At 33.8% G+C, this 18,301-nt stretch overlaps 1 protein-coding gene across 4 annotated transcripts in view; it reads right to left on the bottom strand.

The window, feature by feature from the left end:
* SLC26A3 (solute carrier family 26 member 3) overlaps positions 1 to 18,301 on the bottom strand; it is a 76,950-nt gene that overhangs the window by 13,996 nt on the left and 44,653 nt on the right. For all 4 annotated transcript variants that reach the window (XM_074268341.1, XM_074268340.1, XM_074268338.1 and 1 more), the window contains 9 exons: positions 18,178 to 18,288; positions 17,823 to 17,941; positions 15,647 to 15,811; positions 13,783 to 13,935; positions 12,656 to 12,738; positions 10,137 to 10,284; positions 9,848 to 9,961; positions 9,666 to 9,743; positions 6,653 to 6,748 (listed from right to left, as the gene is read on the bottom strand). In XM_074268341.1, the coding sequence (XP_074124442.1) occupies positions 6,653 to 6,748; positions 9,666 to 9,743; positions 9,848 to 9,961; positions 10,137 to 10,284; positions 12,656 to 12,738; positions 13,783 to 13,935; positions 15,647 to 15,811; positions 17,823 to 17,941; positions 18,178 to 18,288 (1,067 nt within the window). The remainder of the gene's footprint in view (positions 1 to 6,652; positions 6,749 to 9,665; positions 9,744 to 9,847; positions 9,962 to 10,136; positions 10,285 to 12,655; positions 12,739 to 13,782; positions 13,936 to 15,646; positions 15,812 to 17,822; positions 17,942 to 18,177; positions 18,289 to 18,301) is intronic.

The following is an 18,301-nucleotide window of genomic DNA, read 5'->3' as shown; positions in this document are numbered from 1 at the left end:
TTTAGCTCTCCCAATGCATCCAGGGCCATCTCCACTCATCCTGATCTATCTCTGCACACTGGACCCAGACGGCTCTGAAGAGAAAAATGAGGCAGGTGACCTTGCACAGCTCTCTCTCACTTAAATCCAATTCACTTGCATGTCATGATATCACCTTCCTGATGTCATGGTCCTCTTCCAGAAGTACAAACAATGACTCTCAAGTGCCTCGTTTATTCTATAACCTAAATTAGCCAATGTTAGTCATGCTCCATGACTGGTTCTTCATTTTCTTTTTTGATTATTATTAATTTTATAATTTAAATTTTTTTGACAGTATATATGCATGAGTAATTTTTTTATAACATTATCCCTTGTATTCATTTTTCCAGATTTTCCCCTCCCTCCCTTAGATGACAGACAATCCCATACATTTTACATGTGTTACAATATAACCTAGATACAATATATGTGTGTAAATCCAATTTTCTTGTTGCAAGTTAAGTATTGGATTCCGAAGGTATAAGTAACCTGGGTAGATAGACAGTAGTTCTAACAGTTTATATTCACTTCCCAGTATTCCTTCTCTGGGTGTAGTTGTTTCTGTCCATCATTGATCAGCTGGAAGTGAGTTGGATCTTCTTTATGTTGAAGATATCCACTTCCATCAGAATATATCTTCATACAGTGTTGTTGTTGAAGCGTACAGCGATCTTCTGGTTCTGCTCATTTCACTCAGCATCAGTTCATGCAAGTCTCTAAGCCTTTCTGAATTCATCCTGCTGGTCATTTCTTACAGAGCAATAATATTCCATAACCTTCATATACCATAATTTACTCCACGGCAATTCCAATAGACTTGGAATGGAAAATGCTATCCTTATTCCGAGAGAGAACTATTGAAGCATAGTAATTTCACTTTCTGTTTGTTTCTTGTTTTTTTCCCTATTTTGGTCTGATTTTTCTTGTATAATATGACAAACATGGAAATATATTTTAAAAATTGTACATATTTGACCTATATCAGATGGCTTATTGTCTTGGGGAGTAAGTGGGGAAAGAAGAGAAAAAAATTTGGAATAGAAGATCTTACAAAGATGAATGTTGAAAGTTATCTTTACATTTATTTGGAAATAGAATACTATTAAAAATTATAAGCATTTATTTTCCCTCCCCATCTCCTTTGAAAAAAAGAAAAGCAAAGCCTTGAAACAAACATTGCATAGTCAGGCAAAATAAATTCATCTTTTGGCCTTCTGCAAATAATATGTGAGATGTACCATTTTTATGCTACTTGTCCTAATAGAAAGGAGAAAGAATTTTTGCACAAAATACTCAAAGTAGGATTTTAATTATATATCTAAGGGTAATACAGATTCTCTTTATAGGAATTTAAACAAATTACCTCTATGATCAAAGGAAAACCTGAAGGATCTGAGTTAAAGAGATCCTTCTCATCTGATCCAATCCCCTTAAAGCTATAAGAAGGATGGGCTGAAATTTTTCAAGGGTAATTTATTTAGAGGTCATTATTAATGCTTAAAGTAATTAAAATAGGAATTTTTCAGAGGGCACAGGTACTTCTTCTTCCTGTTAGTACCCTAAGTAGTTCTTCCTTGGTCTGTTTCCCTCTAGGTAGTGATCTTCCAAATTAGAACCTCATAATTTATGGGACTCTCTATCTATGGAGACTGTTCCTTTCCAATTCCATATTTGAAGCTGAGTTTTATGCTGCTGGCCTTTGGTGCAAAAACTGCTGTTTTAGTTCTGAGGGTGGAGCCAAGATGATGAAGTAGAGAAAACATTCAGCTGACTTCTCCCAACATTCCCCTCCGAACAATCTTAAAATAACTCCCCAAATTGAATTCTGGAGCCGCAGTGCCAACAAAAGATCAAAGTAAGCTCAAGATAACTTAGGAGGTCAGAGAGATCTGTGACATGGGTCAGAGCTGGCCTGGAGCCCACATGGACAGAACACCAGGGGTGGGACTATAGGTAGCAGGAGAAATAGCAGCAGGTTTAGGAGCTCTCAAGCCAGGGACAGTCAGGAGACCAAGCAACTGGTCAGAAAAAAGATTATAAGGGACTCCTGTGCTAATACTAGACACAGGACCAGATGCTATTTTAGTAATCCATTGACTATATCCACTTCTGAATCATTGGTCAGGAGGGATCAGGATCACTGATGTATTACATCTGGAGCCATGAAATTAGGTGACCTGACAAGCAGTATTATTTTGGGTCCCAAGGGAACAGGAATCCAGTGGAACATCATTAATTACAATCCCAAGGGATCAGGAGCCCTTCCTGATTCCTTAAGCAAGGAATAAAATATGATCAGGAGAGCAGTGATCCCATTCTTTTTGGAAGCACTGAGTGCTTTCAAACCAATGAAAACAGTAGCATGGAAAAAAACCTGAAGCTTGAGACAATCTACACACCCTTCTTCCCCTAGACAGTTGAACCTAACTTTAACATAAAGAATCAAATCAAGAAATAGGGTAGAAAAACAAGTAAGCAACAATAACAGTAACAAAAATACTGATGATAAATTACTATGATGACAAGAAACAAATTCAGAATATAATGAAGTCACAACAGCTATAAGGAAAACCTCAAAAAACAATGTGAATCGGACACAAGTCCAATAAGAATTCCTGGATGGATTAAAAATGATTTAAAAATCAAATAGGAGTGGTAGAGGGTCAGATGATTAAATAAGGTAAAGAAAGGAAAAGAGAGGAAGAAAATCATGAAAAGACAATTAACAGCTTGGTAAAAAAAAAAAAAAAAAAAAAAGCACAAAAAATAATGAAGAAAATAAAACAGAAAGGAAAAACAAAATTGGCCAAATAGAAAAAGAGCTCATTGAAGAAAATAATTTCTAAAAAAACCCTCAGCAACTGGAATTTGCCATACTAATGACTTTATGTACCATCAAGAAACTACAACAAAAGTAAAAAAAAAAAGAAGAAGAAGAAAATGTAAAATATCTCATTGGAAAAACAACTAACTTGCAAAGTACATCAAGGAGAGATAATTTAAGAATTATTAGACTACCTGAATGCCATGATCAAAGAAAGAGTCTAGACATCGTATTTCAAGAAATTATCAAAGAAAACTACCCTGTTAACTTAGAAACAGAGAGTAAAATAGAAATGGAAAGAATTAAAAGATTGTGACCTGAAAAAAATCTCTGAAAACACCCAGGAATATTATAGCCAAATTCCAGAGATCCAAAGTCAAAGGGAAAATATTTCAAGCAACCAAAAAGAAACTATGCAAATGTGCTGGAGCCATAGTTGGGATACAACATTTAGCAGCTATCACTTTAAAGGAGTAGAGGACTTGGAATATGACATTCCAGAAGGCAAAAAAACTGGGATTACAATTGAGAATAACCTACTCAGCAAAATTAAGTATAGTCCTTCAAGAGAAAATGGGTATTTAATGAAGTAAAAGACTTTCAAGCATTTCTGATGAAAGAGCCAGAGTTGAAAAGAAAATTTGGTTTTCAAATATGAATCATGAGAAGCATAGAAAGGTAAACAAAAAACAGAAACCATAAAGGATTCAATAACGTTAAATTGCTTACATTCCTGTATGGGAAGTTGATTTGTATAACTTTAGCAAAATTATATGATTGAAAATAACTCATATAAATCATAATAACTCATATTGCCAACAAAACTCAACTATAAGAGATATAAAGAGAAATACCTTTTAAAATAACCACAGGCAATATAAAATATTTTGGAGTCTATCCATGGAGACAAATCCATGGACTAGATGAATAAAATACTTTTCACACAAATAAAGACAGATTTTAACAATTGGTAAAATATGCATTATTCATGGATAGGCCAAGTCAACATAATACAAGTGACAATTCTACCTAAATTCGTTTATTTATTCAATCAAACTACCAAAAATTATTTTATGGAGCTAGAAAAAAAATAGTAACAAAATTCTTCTAGGAGAACAAAGAGTCAAGAATATCAAAGGAATTGGTGAGAAAAAAAAAAAACAGGAAGGAAAGCAGCCTAGTTCTGCTAGAATTCAAACTATATTACTAAGTAGTAATCATCAAAAGAATCTCATAGTGGTTAAGAAATAGAATGGTAGAATATATTAGTTCATAATATGCAGTATTCTCATAATAATCTAGTAAACCCAAAGAATAATAAGATAAACCCAAGAATCCAAGATTTGGGTATAAGAACTCAATATTTGAAAAAAATTGTTAGAAAAACTGGAAAGAAGTTTGATAGAAACTATACATAGAGTAACATGTCACACCATACACTATGATGAGGTCAAACTGGATAAATAATTTAGATACAAGGGGTAATAATAATAACAATCTATAACATATAAATAACTATATTACATTTGATATATTTTAATATCAATCATATTAACATATAATATTCTTAATTATGATAATAAATGATTTAGATATAAAGGAGTATAAATAAATTAGAGACGTATGAGAAAATACCTGTCAGATCTATGGATAAGGAAAGAGTATATCACCAAACAAGAGGTAGTGAGGATCATGAAAAGTAAAATATATAATTTGGATTACATGAAATAATTTTTTTCATAAACAGAATATAGCCAAAATTAGAAGGAAAACAGAAAAATGGGGGAAATTTTATAGCAAGTTTCTTTCATAAAGGTTTCATTTCTCAAAAATATAGAGAACTGAGACAAATTCATAAAAATAAGAGCCATTCTTCAGTAAATAAATGTTCAAAGGATATAAATAGCCAGTTTTTAGAAGAAGAAATCAAATCTATCAATGGTTAATGAAAAAATATGTTCTAAATCAGTAATGATTTAGAGAAATGCAAATTAAAACAACTCTGAATTCTATCTCCTGCTAATAGATTGACTAACATGACACTAAAGGAAAATGATAAATATTATAAATGATATGGAAAAACAGGAACACTGATGCACTGTGGTGAAGCTGTGAATTCGTCTAACTATTCTGGAGAACAATTTGGAAATATGATGCCATTTGACCCTGCAATATCACTATGAAGTCTGTACCTTAAAGAAATCAAAGAAAAGGGAAAAGGATTTATTTATACAAATATATATTTTTGGAAGCTCTTTTTGCATTAGCAAAGAATGAGAAATTGAAGGGATGCTCATCAATTGGGAAATGGCTGAACAAGTTGTGATATATGATTGTGATGGAATACTATTGTGGTATAAAAATCATGAGCAGAATGGTTTCAGAAAAAAAACATGGAAAGACATATAAACTAATGCAAAGCGAAGTGAACAGAATCAGGAGAACATTGTATGCAGTATCAATATTGTAAGGATGATCAATTATGAAAGACTTGGATACTTTGATTGAGACAACGATCTAAGACAATTCTAAAATACCCATAATGGAAAATGCTATCCACCTCCAAAAAGAGAATTGATAAACCCCTAATGCAAATTAAAACATAATTTTAAAAATTTTCATTATTTTTCTACATTTTTGGGTTGTGTGTCTGCTTTTGCAATATGACTAATATGGAAATATGTTTTGCATAATTTTACATGTATAATCAATATAAAATTGATTGCTTTCCCAAGAGGGGGCAGAAGAGTTATAAGAGGAAAGGAGAAAATTTGGAACTCAAAATTTAAAAAAATGAATGTGAAATTTTTCTACATATGATTGAGAATATTTAATGAAATAAATAAAAATCTATTTAAAAATGGCTATTTCAAGTTCTGTAACCCACATGACATATATGACAAATATTCAGCTAGCATCTGAAACTCATTACTTCAAAAAATAACTCATTTTCCTTAAAAAGAAAAAATCCAACAGCTCTAATTGCTACAAAGTTTTGTCTTATATTGACCTGAAATCTAACAGTAACTTCCATTCCATGGACCTATTTGTTTGTCCTTCGTTCCTGAAGATGACCAATGCCTTCAAAAGGGTGATGTCTTGACTTGCAAATGAATTGGATTTAAATGAGGCAGAGCTGTGTAGAGTCATTAACCTCACTCTCTCCTCCAGGGTCATCTGAGTGCAGGGGTAAGACGTAGATCAGAACAACTGGAGATGACCCCAGATGCAGTGGAAGACCTTGGTATTTTTAAGTTAAGATCTTTCCTAGGTTTCAGTTTATCTGAGGCAACACCCATTCAGTGGTTTAAGGCTAGGTAAGAAATGAGGCAAGAGGTGACCTAGTTTGCCTACTCAAAAAAAAAAAAAAAATCAAACTGGGAGGGGAAGACCCTCCAAGTTACTGTTGATACTCTTTATCAAAATCCAAAGCATGTTGGTTTTAGTATGCTCCTACAAAAATATAATACACAAAATAATTATAAGCCCAATTATAATTATAAGCATTATAATCCAGGTTGAAAGAATCAGTCTTTCAAATATTTTAATTCAAATTTAATTCAAATATTATCATATATTGAGTGATTTCATGTAGTTGACTTCCTTATTGACATAACCTCTCCACCCCTAACTAAATATAAACCTCAGATGTATGAATGTCTGTGACTTAAAGATAGCTAGCAAATTAATGTACCAAACCAAGATCCCCTTTAAATTATAAATCCTGGACTGCATTTTATGCTCACCAACATAAGAGGCTACCATCATTTAATTTTATTTTTAAATACAGAGTTATTTTCTACTCACACAGTCATACTTGTCCTTCCTCCATAATTTGTGCACTTCTGTAAACTGCATCAGCATCCCCTTTAAATTTCCGAGAGCTAAAGCTGCCAGCACAGACTGGTAAAAAGAAAAACAGGAGATAGAGTTTGTTGAGCAAATACATTTTCATGATGCAAAGGTGAAGGTTAATGATAAGACAGGGCTTTAAAGGGATGGAGAAAGCCTGTCACAGCTTTTCCAATATATATTGAGCCATACTAGTCTTGAGACTTTGCCCTTCCCTGTACAGCAGCTTAATCTGTGCCACTCCTTGAGATTCCAGAGAGATTTCAATCAAAAATCTCAGCCCCTAATAGCCAATAAGTTGCTAATGAGCCCCACAGTTCTCTAAAGCAAGGTGGCCCACCACAACTGTCCTGGTGGAGATACTCCTTCGTTTGAATTTAAAATCTTTAGAAAGCAAACTACCCATTCTAGATCAGGGGACTGTTTGAGTAATTTAGCTGACTCAGATTTTGTTTCTTTAGCCTCATAAGTTCTTAGAATAAAGGTCTTGAAGTTATTCCATATATATTTTGTTTTTCTTTATCCTAATAACCCCATAAATCCCTTTAGGTAGGAGAGATTACTTGCATTTTGGTCTTTATCTTCCTAGCACCATTCACTACTTTTAATACTAGTTAATCAGTGATTATTGTCTTAAATTGAATTAAATTACTCCCCAAATCAAGGAAGCTATATGACCCAATGGATATAGTTCTGGGACTGGAGTCAGGAAGATTCCTCTTCCTGAGTTCAAACTCAGCTTCAGACACTTATTGGCTGTGTGTGAGTCTAGGCAAGTCATTTAATTGATTTAACTAAGTCATTTACTAATCTGCAAAATGAGAAGGAAAAGGCAAATACCTCCAATATCTGTGCCAAGAAAACCCCAAACTTGGTCTTAAGAATCAGACATGACCGAAAAATTACTAAACAACAATACTTCCCAAATAAAAGGAAGAATAATCGAAGCCACTTAAATTTTTTTTTGAAATAACTTATTCCTTTTTCTTTATATAAAATGTCCCAGTGTCATGAGTTGGAAAAAATAGATACTTTTGTTTCAGGTGATTAAACACCAAAAAGTCATAAGAACATTATTTCTAGAAGGGAACCTTCTACTTGCTCAGCAGAAGATGGAAGAGGAACTAAATGGGTTAAAATGGGTTAGGTTTTTATTAGTTTTTCTAAAATTAATGTCAGCTAAATTGGTTTTTTGGGCATTAATTGAGCCTAGTTATACAGTTTACAGAAAAAGCAATATGGCTTAGTATTTCTCTATGTGCATATGTATGTGCATATATGTAGGGATACATCTATGTTTCTACCCTTTTGGTGTTTTCCTATTATTGTCTATATTATTCAGAGATTTAATTCTTTTATTTTTCCCAAGATGTATTTTAAGTCCAAAGGTCTCCTTGTTGACTTTTTTAGAAGTCAATAAAAATAATGAGCATAGCATAAGGAGAGGGTCTCCGTATCCTAGAGTAAAAACTTACACAGCACCCTCATCTAAAACAGACTAATTTATTGGGAATTTCTCTGGATTACACTGAGAAGACAGGAATCTTAAGTCAGGTCCACATTTCAGCTATAGTATAGTAAAAGATAAAAAATTTACAATTATAAACCCATTTAAATCTTATAGTGTTTTGCAAATTTATCTTGTCTTATCCTCACAAGTCCAGAAATTATTTTCCCATTCCATAGAAGGGGAAACCAATGGCAGTTCCTTGATTTGCCCAGAGTTGAATATTCCTGAATCAGGTCAACTGGATGACACAGTGGAAAAAGTGTCAGCTTTAGACAGGCCTAAGTAAGTGTCTAAGGCTGGATTTGAATTCAGGTCTTCCTTATTCTGTCTACCACACTATCCACTGCGTCATTTAGCTCCTAGCTGCCTGTGACAAAGCATTGCCATACCATGCTCTGTGTACTAGTATCATAAATAGCTAGCAAGTTACTGGATGTCACATAGTATTCTATAAATCAGACATTTTCTATAATTTTCTATTATTTTTTTCTGATGGAAATTTGTTCCTTGAAATTACTTCCTTTTGCTTTGTCAGGGCTTAGTATTTACTTATATACATTCACGTTGTGTTTCCCTGGAGGAATGTAGATTTCTTTGGAAAAGGAATTATTTTATTTATATGTTTGTCTATTACTTAGCACAGTCCTTGAATAGTAGGAACCCTTTGATAAATATTGATTAAATTGAAGTGAGCTGGAAAAATTGGGGGAACATTATTGCTGTTGTTGGGTTGTTCACTTGGGGTTTTCTTGGCAAAGATACTGGAATGGTTTGCCATTTCCTTCTCCAGTTAACTTTACAGAAGAGGAAACTGAGGCAAACAGGGAAAAGTGATTTACTCAGGGTCTTGCAGCTAGTAAGTTTTTGAGAAAAAATTTGCATTTGGGTCTTCCTGACTCAAGACCAAAGGTTCTATTCATTGTGCCATCTATCTGCCCTGGGAAACATTATAGCCCAGCAGAATGGGTAGAAAGGCATCCTGAGATGCCAGTTTGGGCAAGGGGGCAGCAATGCTCGCTGCTGCTCCTAGAATCTGTCACTCTTTGAGTCAAATCAATCCCTGGGGAGCTGGAGGAGTGTCCTGAGAGGCAGCAGTGTGGCTGGTAGTGCCATTCTCCAATGGAGGAACTGACTGCACTAAGTCCTAGAGAAAGTTCACTGCAACCAGTTCTGACTCAGGCTCTGGTGCCAAGAGCGGGTCCTCCTTCTCGACATGACATGTTATACTTGAGCCTCACTGACATGATAAAGGAGGTGAGGTATTTGCATTCCTGACATTTATAAAATGTTGCTGGGGAAAATGAAACAAGTCTGGTTAATCCAAACATCGGGATCTGTTAAGACAAAAGAACTTTAACCTGCTTCCTTTGCCCCTTTGGTTCTTGAGTTGATGAAGCACTAGCTCATGAAGAGAAGAAGGAATCCCTTCTGTTCCCAGAAAATAAGAGAAAGAATTACCTTTTGTAATGGCTGCAGAAGAAATCCAATACCCACAATGACTATCAGAACAATAATAGCTGATAGAAACCCGGCAATCTGGAAAAGTAGGAGACTCTCATCACAAACTTACTCAATGGTCTTGTCTGTGATATTGCAGTTAATTGATGTGCAGGTAGTTAGTAGCAAAGATTTTAAAATACCTGAGTTTTGCCTCCTGTGCTTTCCTGAACCCCTGATCTGGAAAGAGAAGTGCTAGCCGCAAAACCTTTGAATGATCCACCAACTATGTTACTCAATCCAAAGGCAATTAACTCCTGCAAGGAAACACAAGGTAATCTTTTAAGAGTGATCAATGCTATTTTGGGAAAAAAAAACAACCCCAAATATATATATATATATATATATATATATATATATATATATATATATATATATATATATATACATTTAAAGTCTTTTACATAGGCCCAGTATAAGTTTTAGATTTACCTGATTTCCATTAATGTGATAATCATATTTAATAGCATATACACTTGCAACAGAAAATGCTACTGCAAATCCAACAATTGCAATGGAGAAGGCATCCCCGATGGTATCTTGCAAATTATTTATAGAGGGTAAAGTAGGTGTCTTAAATCTGAAATTGAGATTAGAGTTAAGATATTTCTTATCTCTCCAGCATGAGTTCATGAAAACTGGCAAAACTAGAACCACTGGAGTCTGTCTTATAAAGCACTGCCTGAAATTGATGCAATACTCTAAATGTGACCCAAAGGCAGGAGAGAACCTTGCATACTTTTCAATTGGTATAGACAAAACAATCTGCTCTTAAATTTAAATCTTCATAGGCTCAATTAAAAAAACAAACAAACAAACAAAAAAAAAAAACACCACCAACCCAAACCTTTGAGTATGGAACCAGAACTGTGATTTTTTGCCCATAGGCAAGTTCCAGCTGAGAAGACACCTATTATAAATATTAACCAATATTTTCTCTTCAACATAGAGTTTTAGAGTTATCTGGGACAATGAAAGGTTAAGCAAGTGTCAAGGTTCATACAGCATGTCTCAGAGGATTTGAACTCAGCGATCTCTGGTTTTCAAGGCCTCTTCCCTATCCATTACACCATACTGCTTCTCACTTGCAAAAAGCTATCCCTATAATAAAATGTATAGTGAGTGAGGGCTACTTAAAAAACAAAGCAAAACAAAACACTAATTCTGAGATGAACAAAACAAGAAAATTTTACTCAATAGAGAGGAAATCATCCCACATTTTGTGAGAACAGAAAGCTAAGCAATTAGCTGAGGAAAATTGATGCTATACAAAATTGCTGTAGGCAGCCAAGTAGTATAATAGATACAGGACTGGACTTGGAGTTGGAAAGACTCAAATTTAAGTCCTGCCTGACATACTTATTAGCTGTATAATCCTGGACAAGTCAAAACCTTTCTATGTCTCAGTTTCTTCATCTATAAAATGGGGATGATAATTGCAGTTACCTCAGAGCGTTATTTGAGGATCAAATGAGATAGGTAAAGTGTTTTACAAACCACAAAGAGTGATTATTAATATTATGCTCAGAGAACTGAGGTAGCTAGGTGGCCCAGTGGATGAACATGGACCTTGGAGTAAAGAGGACCTGAATTCAAATGTATCCTCAAATGTCTACTAGCTGTGTGATCCTGGGCAAGTCACTTAATCCTGATTGCCACCCCTACCATTACCTCCCCCGCCAAAAAAAAATTAGAATAGAGGAAAGGAAGAAAGCAAGCAAAAATCAGAAAGGATGCTGAATATTTTCACCTTACTTTTATATATTGTATATTATATATTATATTGTATATATATATCATATATATATAGTTTACAAAGCAGTTTACATATATTATTTCACTTGATCCTCCCCAAAATCTTAGGAGGTGGGCAGTATATATGTGATTACCAATTACCTTTTAGATTAAAAAACAGCTTCAGAAAAAGTTTTTTAAAAATTAGCCAAATTCACACTGCTGACAAATGGAAAACAGAAAATAGACTCAGAGTTTTGATTCTGGCTTTTAGACTTGACATTATGTCATGCTTGACCTTAAATATTATTTTAAAATGCATAAGATTGATAACTACATATATCTTAATAAAATGAACAGAAAAAAATGCAATACACATTTCAATTCCACTCTACTGGTGGTGACTTACATGTTCCATACTTCTTTCCAATGGTAGCAAATGTTTTGCCAATGTTTTAAAGTTTCAGTTTTGTTGTTTTGCTGTTTTTGCTTTTTTTTTCCAAGAAAAAAATTATTTTTCCTTCCTTTCCAAAAACAAAGAAAACCAACTCCCCTCTCTCACCATCTTTAACAAATTACATGTGGTCACACAAAGCAAATTCCCACAGGGGCTATCTCCCCTCTAAATGTCTCATTCTGCATCTTGAAATTAACACCTCTCTGTCAGGAGGTGGGTCCTTCCTTGGTCTGCTGGAATGGTTTTGTCCGTGTTTTCAAAATGAACCCCAGAAAGGACATTTTGTGCCTATTGCCACAGCAGCATACAGATTATTTCTTACTTGTCTCTTTTGAACTTGGAGAACTTGGTTTTGGCAACTTAACCAAAACACTTATATTGTTTATAATAATATATTAATAGGACCTAGTTTTGTTTGATTCTTCTTCTTGAAAAGCTGGTTTATTTTGCCTATTTCTACTCTTTAGATGACTGCAATTTTTGCTTGTTTATGGGTCCCTAAATAGGCTCACATCCAGCTGGCCAATGTGTCCTTGTGCAATTTTGTACATGAAAAATGTTTTTTTTTTTTAATGTATAATTTCTACTTTCCTTCCAATCCTTATAATCAACTGAGGAAGAGGTCAAAGAAATTATCTTGCGACAGAGCTTTGACAATATGTTTTTCTATTTAAAATTATTCATCTGTTAATAATCCTACTGTTTAAGCAAGGATCATGCTTGGGAAGGATTTTTTTTTTTCTTTGAAGAACATACTTACCCGCTTTCCATTTTACCAACCACTGTCACGTTAAATCTGTTTTCAAAATCAAAACCATAGGATACTCCTGTTGCAATGACTGTCTGAAAAAAAAAACCCACAAAACAACAAATTACCTATGGTAGAATCCTATGACTTACATAAAAGACTCTATCCCATTTGGTTTTACTTTTTTCCCTCATCTTTGCAGTTTTATTCTTTGATACATGGAAAGGCAGAAAACCACTTCTTTCTTGTAATAAGATTCAAATTCTACCTCTCTCCACCTCCCTCCCCCGATGAAATTTCTTAGGGATGCTAAATCAAAATCCTTTTCCCCCTGCCCTTTGACTTGGTCCTCCAAATACTCCTGCCTTCAATTTCCTAACCTGCAAATAGTTCTTAATAGCTAGCAGTGGTAGTCTATACACATATTAGTTTTATCTCCCCAATCCTGGCATTGCAAGGCATTTCTGTTAAATTTTGTTTGTTGGCTATTGCAACAAGATTTATTATTAATATTTATTAAATAGGAAGTAGCATGGTAGAGGGGATAGAGTGATTATATATATATATATACATAAAAATAAAACCAGGATTATATATATATATATATATATATATATATATACATTATATATAGAGAGACATATATGTAAAAGGAAGATAGGTAAATATTACATATTATAGATTATTAAAAACTCAAAAAATTGGAAATGGGCAAATATTAGATGGTTCTCTCACATTTTGATTTATTTGTAGCATGTAGTATGTCCCTACATACTAGCAGCTGAGTATCAAGAAATATGTTAAAGGGACAAAGAAGGCCCCAAATTAAAAAGATGAAGAGAGTTGATAGAATAGGACCAATGAAAGAGATGCCAGAATAAAGAGTATTGTTCTTGTAAACATAAAACTTATTTTAAAAAATCAGAATTTTAATTCAAGTCCTTTGACTTCCTCCAATATGCTGATGTTCCCCAATGCCATAGTCTTGTTTTGTATATAGGGAACTCATAAGATCCTGGGTTTGCTAATGTTTCAGGGTCATACAAATATGTATGAGAGATATAGAGAATGTATATAAATTACAAGCAGCAATTTTAAGCACTAGTTCCAAGAAAGGAAGCTTTATGATAAACACTTACCATGATGAGTTCGATTGGAATGGGTACTGGAAGTTTGTTTTTATATTTCTGATTTAATTCTTTAACTATGAACACAATTATCAGCATTATGAGAGATGTCACAAGATCTGCAATATTACTGTTCTCAATTTGTGTAAAGATAGATTTCAGTACCTAAAAAATAAAAAAAAAACTCGAATCATATATTCACCCAATCCAATGGTATATATATATATATTTTTTTTTTTCAAAGACAGAAAAACAAGCTATTTGAGGAAAGAGACAACAAATTGAGGACGAATGTGCTCTCATGTTAATTCAGAACTCTTAGGTGACAATTTATATGTCGATGGCAGAAGAAGACACAAGAATCATAAAGACTAAATCAGCATTCTGGAGCAGAATTCCAATACTTCTTTTGATGATCGTTTTGACAGAAGAAAAATTCCATGGACATACTTCAAAATTTTTACATTTTTTTCCTCTGCTTTCATGCCTTTGCAGGTATATTTCTTTGTTACACAATCATTCTGTATTCTCCTGTGAAAAATTGGAGTCCCAACCAATTCCTCTTAGAGTTTATCTTTCCAGTTTCTCTCTTTAACATACTCAGGTAATCACTTCTCCTATTCTCTGGTCTCCAAAATTTAAAAACCAGTGTCTTAGATGGTAGAATATGAGCCCAAAATAGACAGTTTATTAAGAACTCACATCTCCTGGGAGTCCTTTGCCTTTTAGTTTTAATGGAAAAAGAGTAGATGAATTAGTTTATTGAAGTTGACCAAAAGTAAAATTTTGTCTTGAATCCCTAACATTTGACTAAAGTATAAAGGATGATTCAAGAATATATTCAATAGTCCTTCAAAGGAGAAGACTAAAGGTTGAACCAGACTTCTCAAAGTGAACCTGTTTTTATTTGTGAATAGGAACTTGATACTTGGAAGGAAATATTTTTAATCTGATTAAATTAGCAGTATGAATCTGCCAGTTGGGCAGTGCTGGGTGTGGAGTCAGGAAGAGTCATCTTCATGAATTCAAATGTGGGCTCAGATACTTCTTAGCTGTGTGACCCTGGGCAAGTCATTTAAGCCTCTTTGACTCAGTTTCCTCATCTGTAAAATGAGCTGGAAAAGGAAATGGCAAACCAGTCCAGTATCTTTGGCAAGAAAACTCCAAATAATAAAGAGATGAATATGATTAAAAACAAACAACATCTCATTTGACTGATTGAATGAAATAATAAAGTTTTAAGAACATAAGGGAATTTATAAGGATTTGAAAAGTAATAATACACATTGATTTCTTCCTCTCTCACTTTTAGAATTTTCAAGAATTGATATTGAGATGTGGTTTTAAGTTACTGTTATTAATGAGTAGTGATCTATTAATAATAATAATTTTCAAGAGTAAGAATATAAATTATAATAATTGAAAATTGCCTTCTTCAGCTCTTCTTCTTTTATTATTCTAATAATAGCAACCAGGACTTGTATTTTAGGGTTTACAAATGACTTTCCAGCAATTCTATGAAGTAGATAGCATAAGTATTATTATCCCCATTAGAGGCCAGATAGACTAAATGACTTGCAAACAGTCATGAATGAAATTAGTGTCAGATTAGGATTGGAACTCAGTTCTTCTGACTCCAGTGATTACAATGCTTTTTCTAATATATCTTACTTTTTCATTAGTATCCAATTCAGTATGATTTGTAGAATCATTATTTATTCTACTACTTAATATATTTTGGTCTAAATTAATTCTAATAGCTTTCCACTTGCTGGGGAAGGATCAGGCAGGGGGTTTAAGTTAAGAAAAACATTGGAAATTAGAGCAGGAAGAGATTTTTTTGGGAAAAAAATACGAAGACTAGGGAAATACTTACTTTGAAAATTGAAAAAGGGTCAGTGTGTGAAGGGACTGGAAGCTGGAGTATAAATTTCAGCTGGGACACCAAAACATGAATTGCTGCAGCTGTTGTGAAGCCACTAATCAGTGACTCAGATAAGTAGACAACTATGAATCCAACCTGTAATATTCCCAGAGCCAGCTGAAAAGGAAAGTCACAAAGTCATTGTCAATATTAAATACCAAGTTATCCCAGCAGCCTAAAGAATCAACAAATATTCATTGAAAATGTAAAGGTATTCTTTTTTTAAATTAAAGCTTTTTATTTTTTCTAAAACATATGTATGGATAATTCTTCAATATTAACCCTTGCGAAACTTTGTGCTCCAATTCTCCCCCCCCCCTTCTCCCATTCCCTCTCCTAGATAGCAAGTAGTCCAATATAAGTTAAACATGGTAGAAATGTATGTTAAATGCAATAGATGCATACATATTTATACAATTATTAAAGGTATTCTTTAAATAAAAATCCAAAGCCTGGTGTTTTGACTACAGGGAATGGTATCAATTTAGACTTCCCTCCTCCCTTGGTATATTTCACCATTTCCAAATGGGATGAATAATCTTAGCATTCTTAAGCAATAACAGGAATTAAAATTAATATACACTTTAAAAAAACTGAACACATTTCATGATTTTATATGCAATTCTTTTTTTTGTTGTTGTTCTTCAAAATCTTCAGATTTATTGATAATTAAGTTCTTGATAATAGAGGAAAATTGTGTAGTAGAAACTTGCTTAGAAGCTATGCCTTTCTATATCTTTCACCAATAATTTTTCATAAGGATAACTAGCACTTATATAGTGGTTTAAAGTTTACTAAGCACTGTACATATTCTCATTTTACCTTCACAACAACCCTGGAAAAGATGGGAAAACTGAGACAAAAATTCTAGTGATCTGTTTAGGGTCATCCAACTAGTAAATGTTTGAAGTGATATTTTAACTTAAGTCTTCCTGATTCCAAGCCCAACATTGTGTCCATTATGTCAATTAGGTGACAAGGTCATCTAAACATTAGTTCTTTTGAACTAATTGTTTTGCTATCAATTCAGTATGAAACTCTTCTGAGCCAGTTACTCTGTTCAAATAAAAATACAAAGCTGTTACACATCCTAAGATATCTGGAATGCCCAGTCTCAACTGGAGATTGCTAGGGTTGATGTCCAAAGCATCTGTATTTAACATTAGACAAATGAGAGTTTCTCATTTCCTGCTACAATATGGCCAACTTGTCTACTCATTTGACTTCTTTGACAAGTAGTATGAACTATATTCCACAAAAATACAAGAATATGGTCTTTGTGAGTTGTTCAAATGACTTTCTTTGTGGGCTACATTTTTATGTATTCATAGAAATTAATATTTTAAAAGAACACTGACTGTTGTAATTAATAACACTAAAGTCTTGGGCAAAATCTCAGTTTTTCTTTAATATTTCATAATTTGGCTCTTTTTTGAGTTGTTTTATTGATTTTTTACCTGGATGTTAGGTTGAATAACAAATTTCAAACTTTATTTGCAAAATGAAAAATATATTCAAAATTATATTCTGGATCTCATTTCCATTCCTATCAGGGCCAAGTGACTGGGGATTTGCCCCAGACTCCAATTTTTTTTTCTTAGGGAAGGAAATGATTCTTCCTCATGATGGTCCTCTGGCTTGCTTTGGCCCTTTGCCATATGGTTCCACAATAACTCTGCCCTTTTCCCACGGTCCAATTTCAGTCACAAGAGCCCCATGCCTCTTCTTACCTAATGCTGTTCTCCAGCTTGCCACTTCCTTCCCTCATTTGTCTCCTTCCTGGAGACAAATGAGGGAAGGAAGTGGCAAGTTGGAGAACAGCATTGAGAATAATCTCAACTGAGTGGATTGATCTGTGTGTGTCCCAGGTGCCAGTTACCAGTTAGTACCAGTTAGAACTCTGCTTCATATGTAGTATTTGCAAACTCATCTCTCAGTTTCGGAAAATACTGACCATCTAAAATTATTCTGTTATGTAACACATGGATAAAACTCAGGGGAAAGAGGAAGAGAAAGGACAATTTTTGGAATGTCCTAAGGAGAAAACAACAACCTGGGACAAGTGAGCAGACCACTCCATTTCAAAGTAGTTTGATTGGTCAGTAGGGTTTCACATGATAACACTGACCTGAATAATTCCAGCTAGAATGGTGACAGCAGCAGCAGCAGCTACTTTATCAGAGTCTAGAGTGAATCCTGTTTTCGTAACTACTGCTCCCACCATCATGCTCAGAATTGGAAAAGGACCTAATTAACATTAGAGAGGAATTATGATTAAAGACTGCTTCTTAAAAATACAATTATCATTTAAACACAATTTGAAAAAAATTAAGACAAATTTTCATCTGTAATTCCTATTCTTCCATAGAGCACAAAATAACAGATTTGGGGATGTTGAACAAAAAAAAAAAAAAAAAAAAAAAAAAGAGATACAAGAAAGCAAAGGAGAGTGAACTCTTAATTTCTATGATGATTTCTCTTACCAACAGATATGTGTCTAGAAGTACCAAAGAAGAAGTAGACTATGACCGGGAAAAAGGCTGCATAAAGCCCGTAACTTGGGGGGATGTTCACCAGCAAAGCAAAAGCCATACCTGCAAGTACAGG

This window comes from Sminthopsis crassicaudata, chromosome 5 (assembly GCF_048593235.1).
Source record: "Sminthopsis crassicaudata isolate SCR6 chromosome 5, ASM4859323v1, whole genome shotgun sequence".
NCBI lineage: Eukaryota > Metazoa > Chordata > Mammalia > Dasyuromorphia > Dasyuridae > Sminthopsis > Sminthopsis crassicaudata.
The sequence above is the reverse complement of the archived record's forward strand: the minus strand, read 5'-3'. Positions and strand labels throughout refer to the sequence as shown.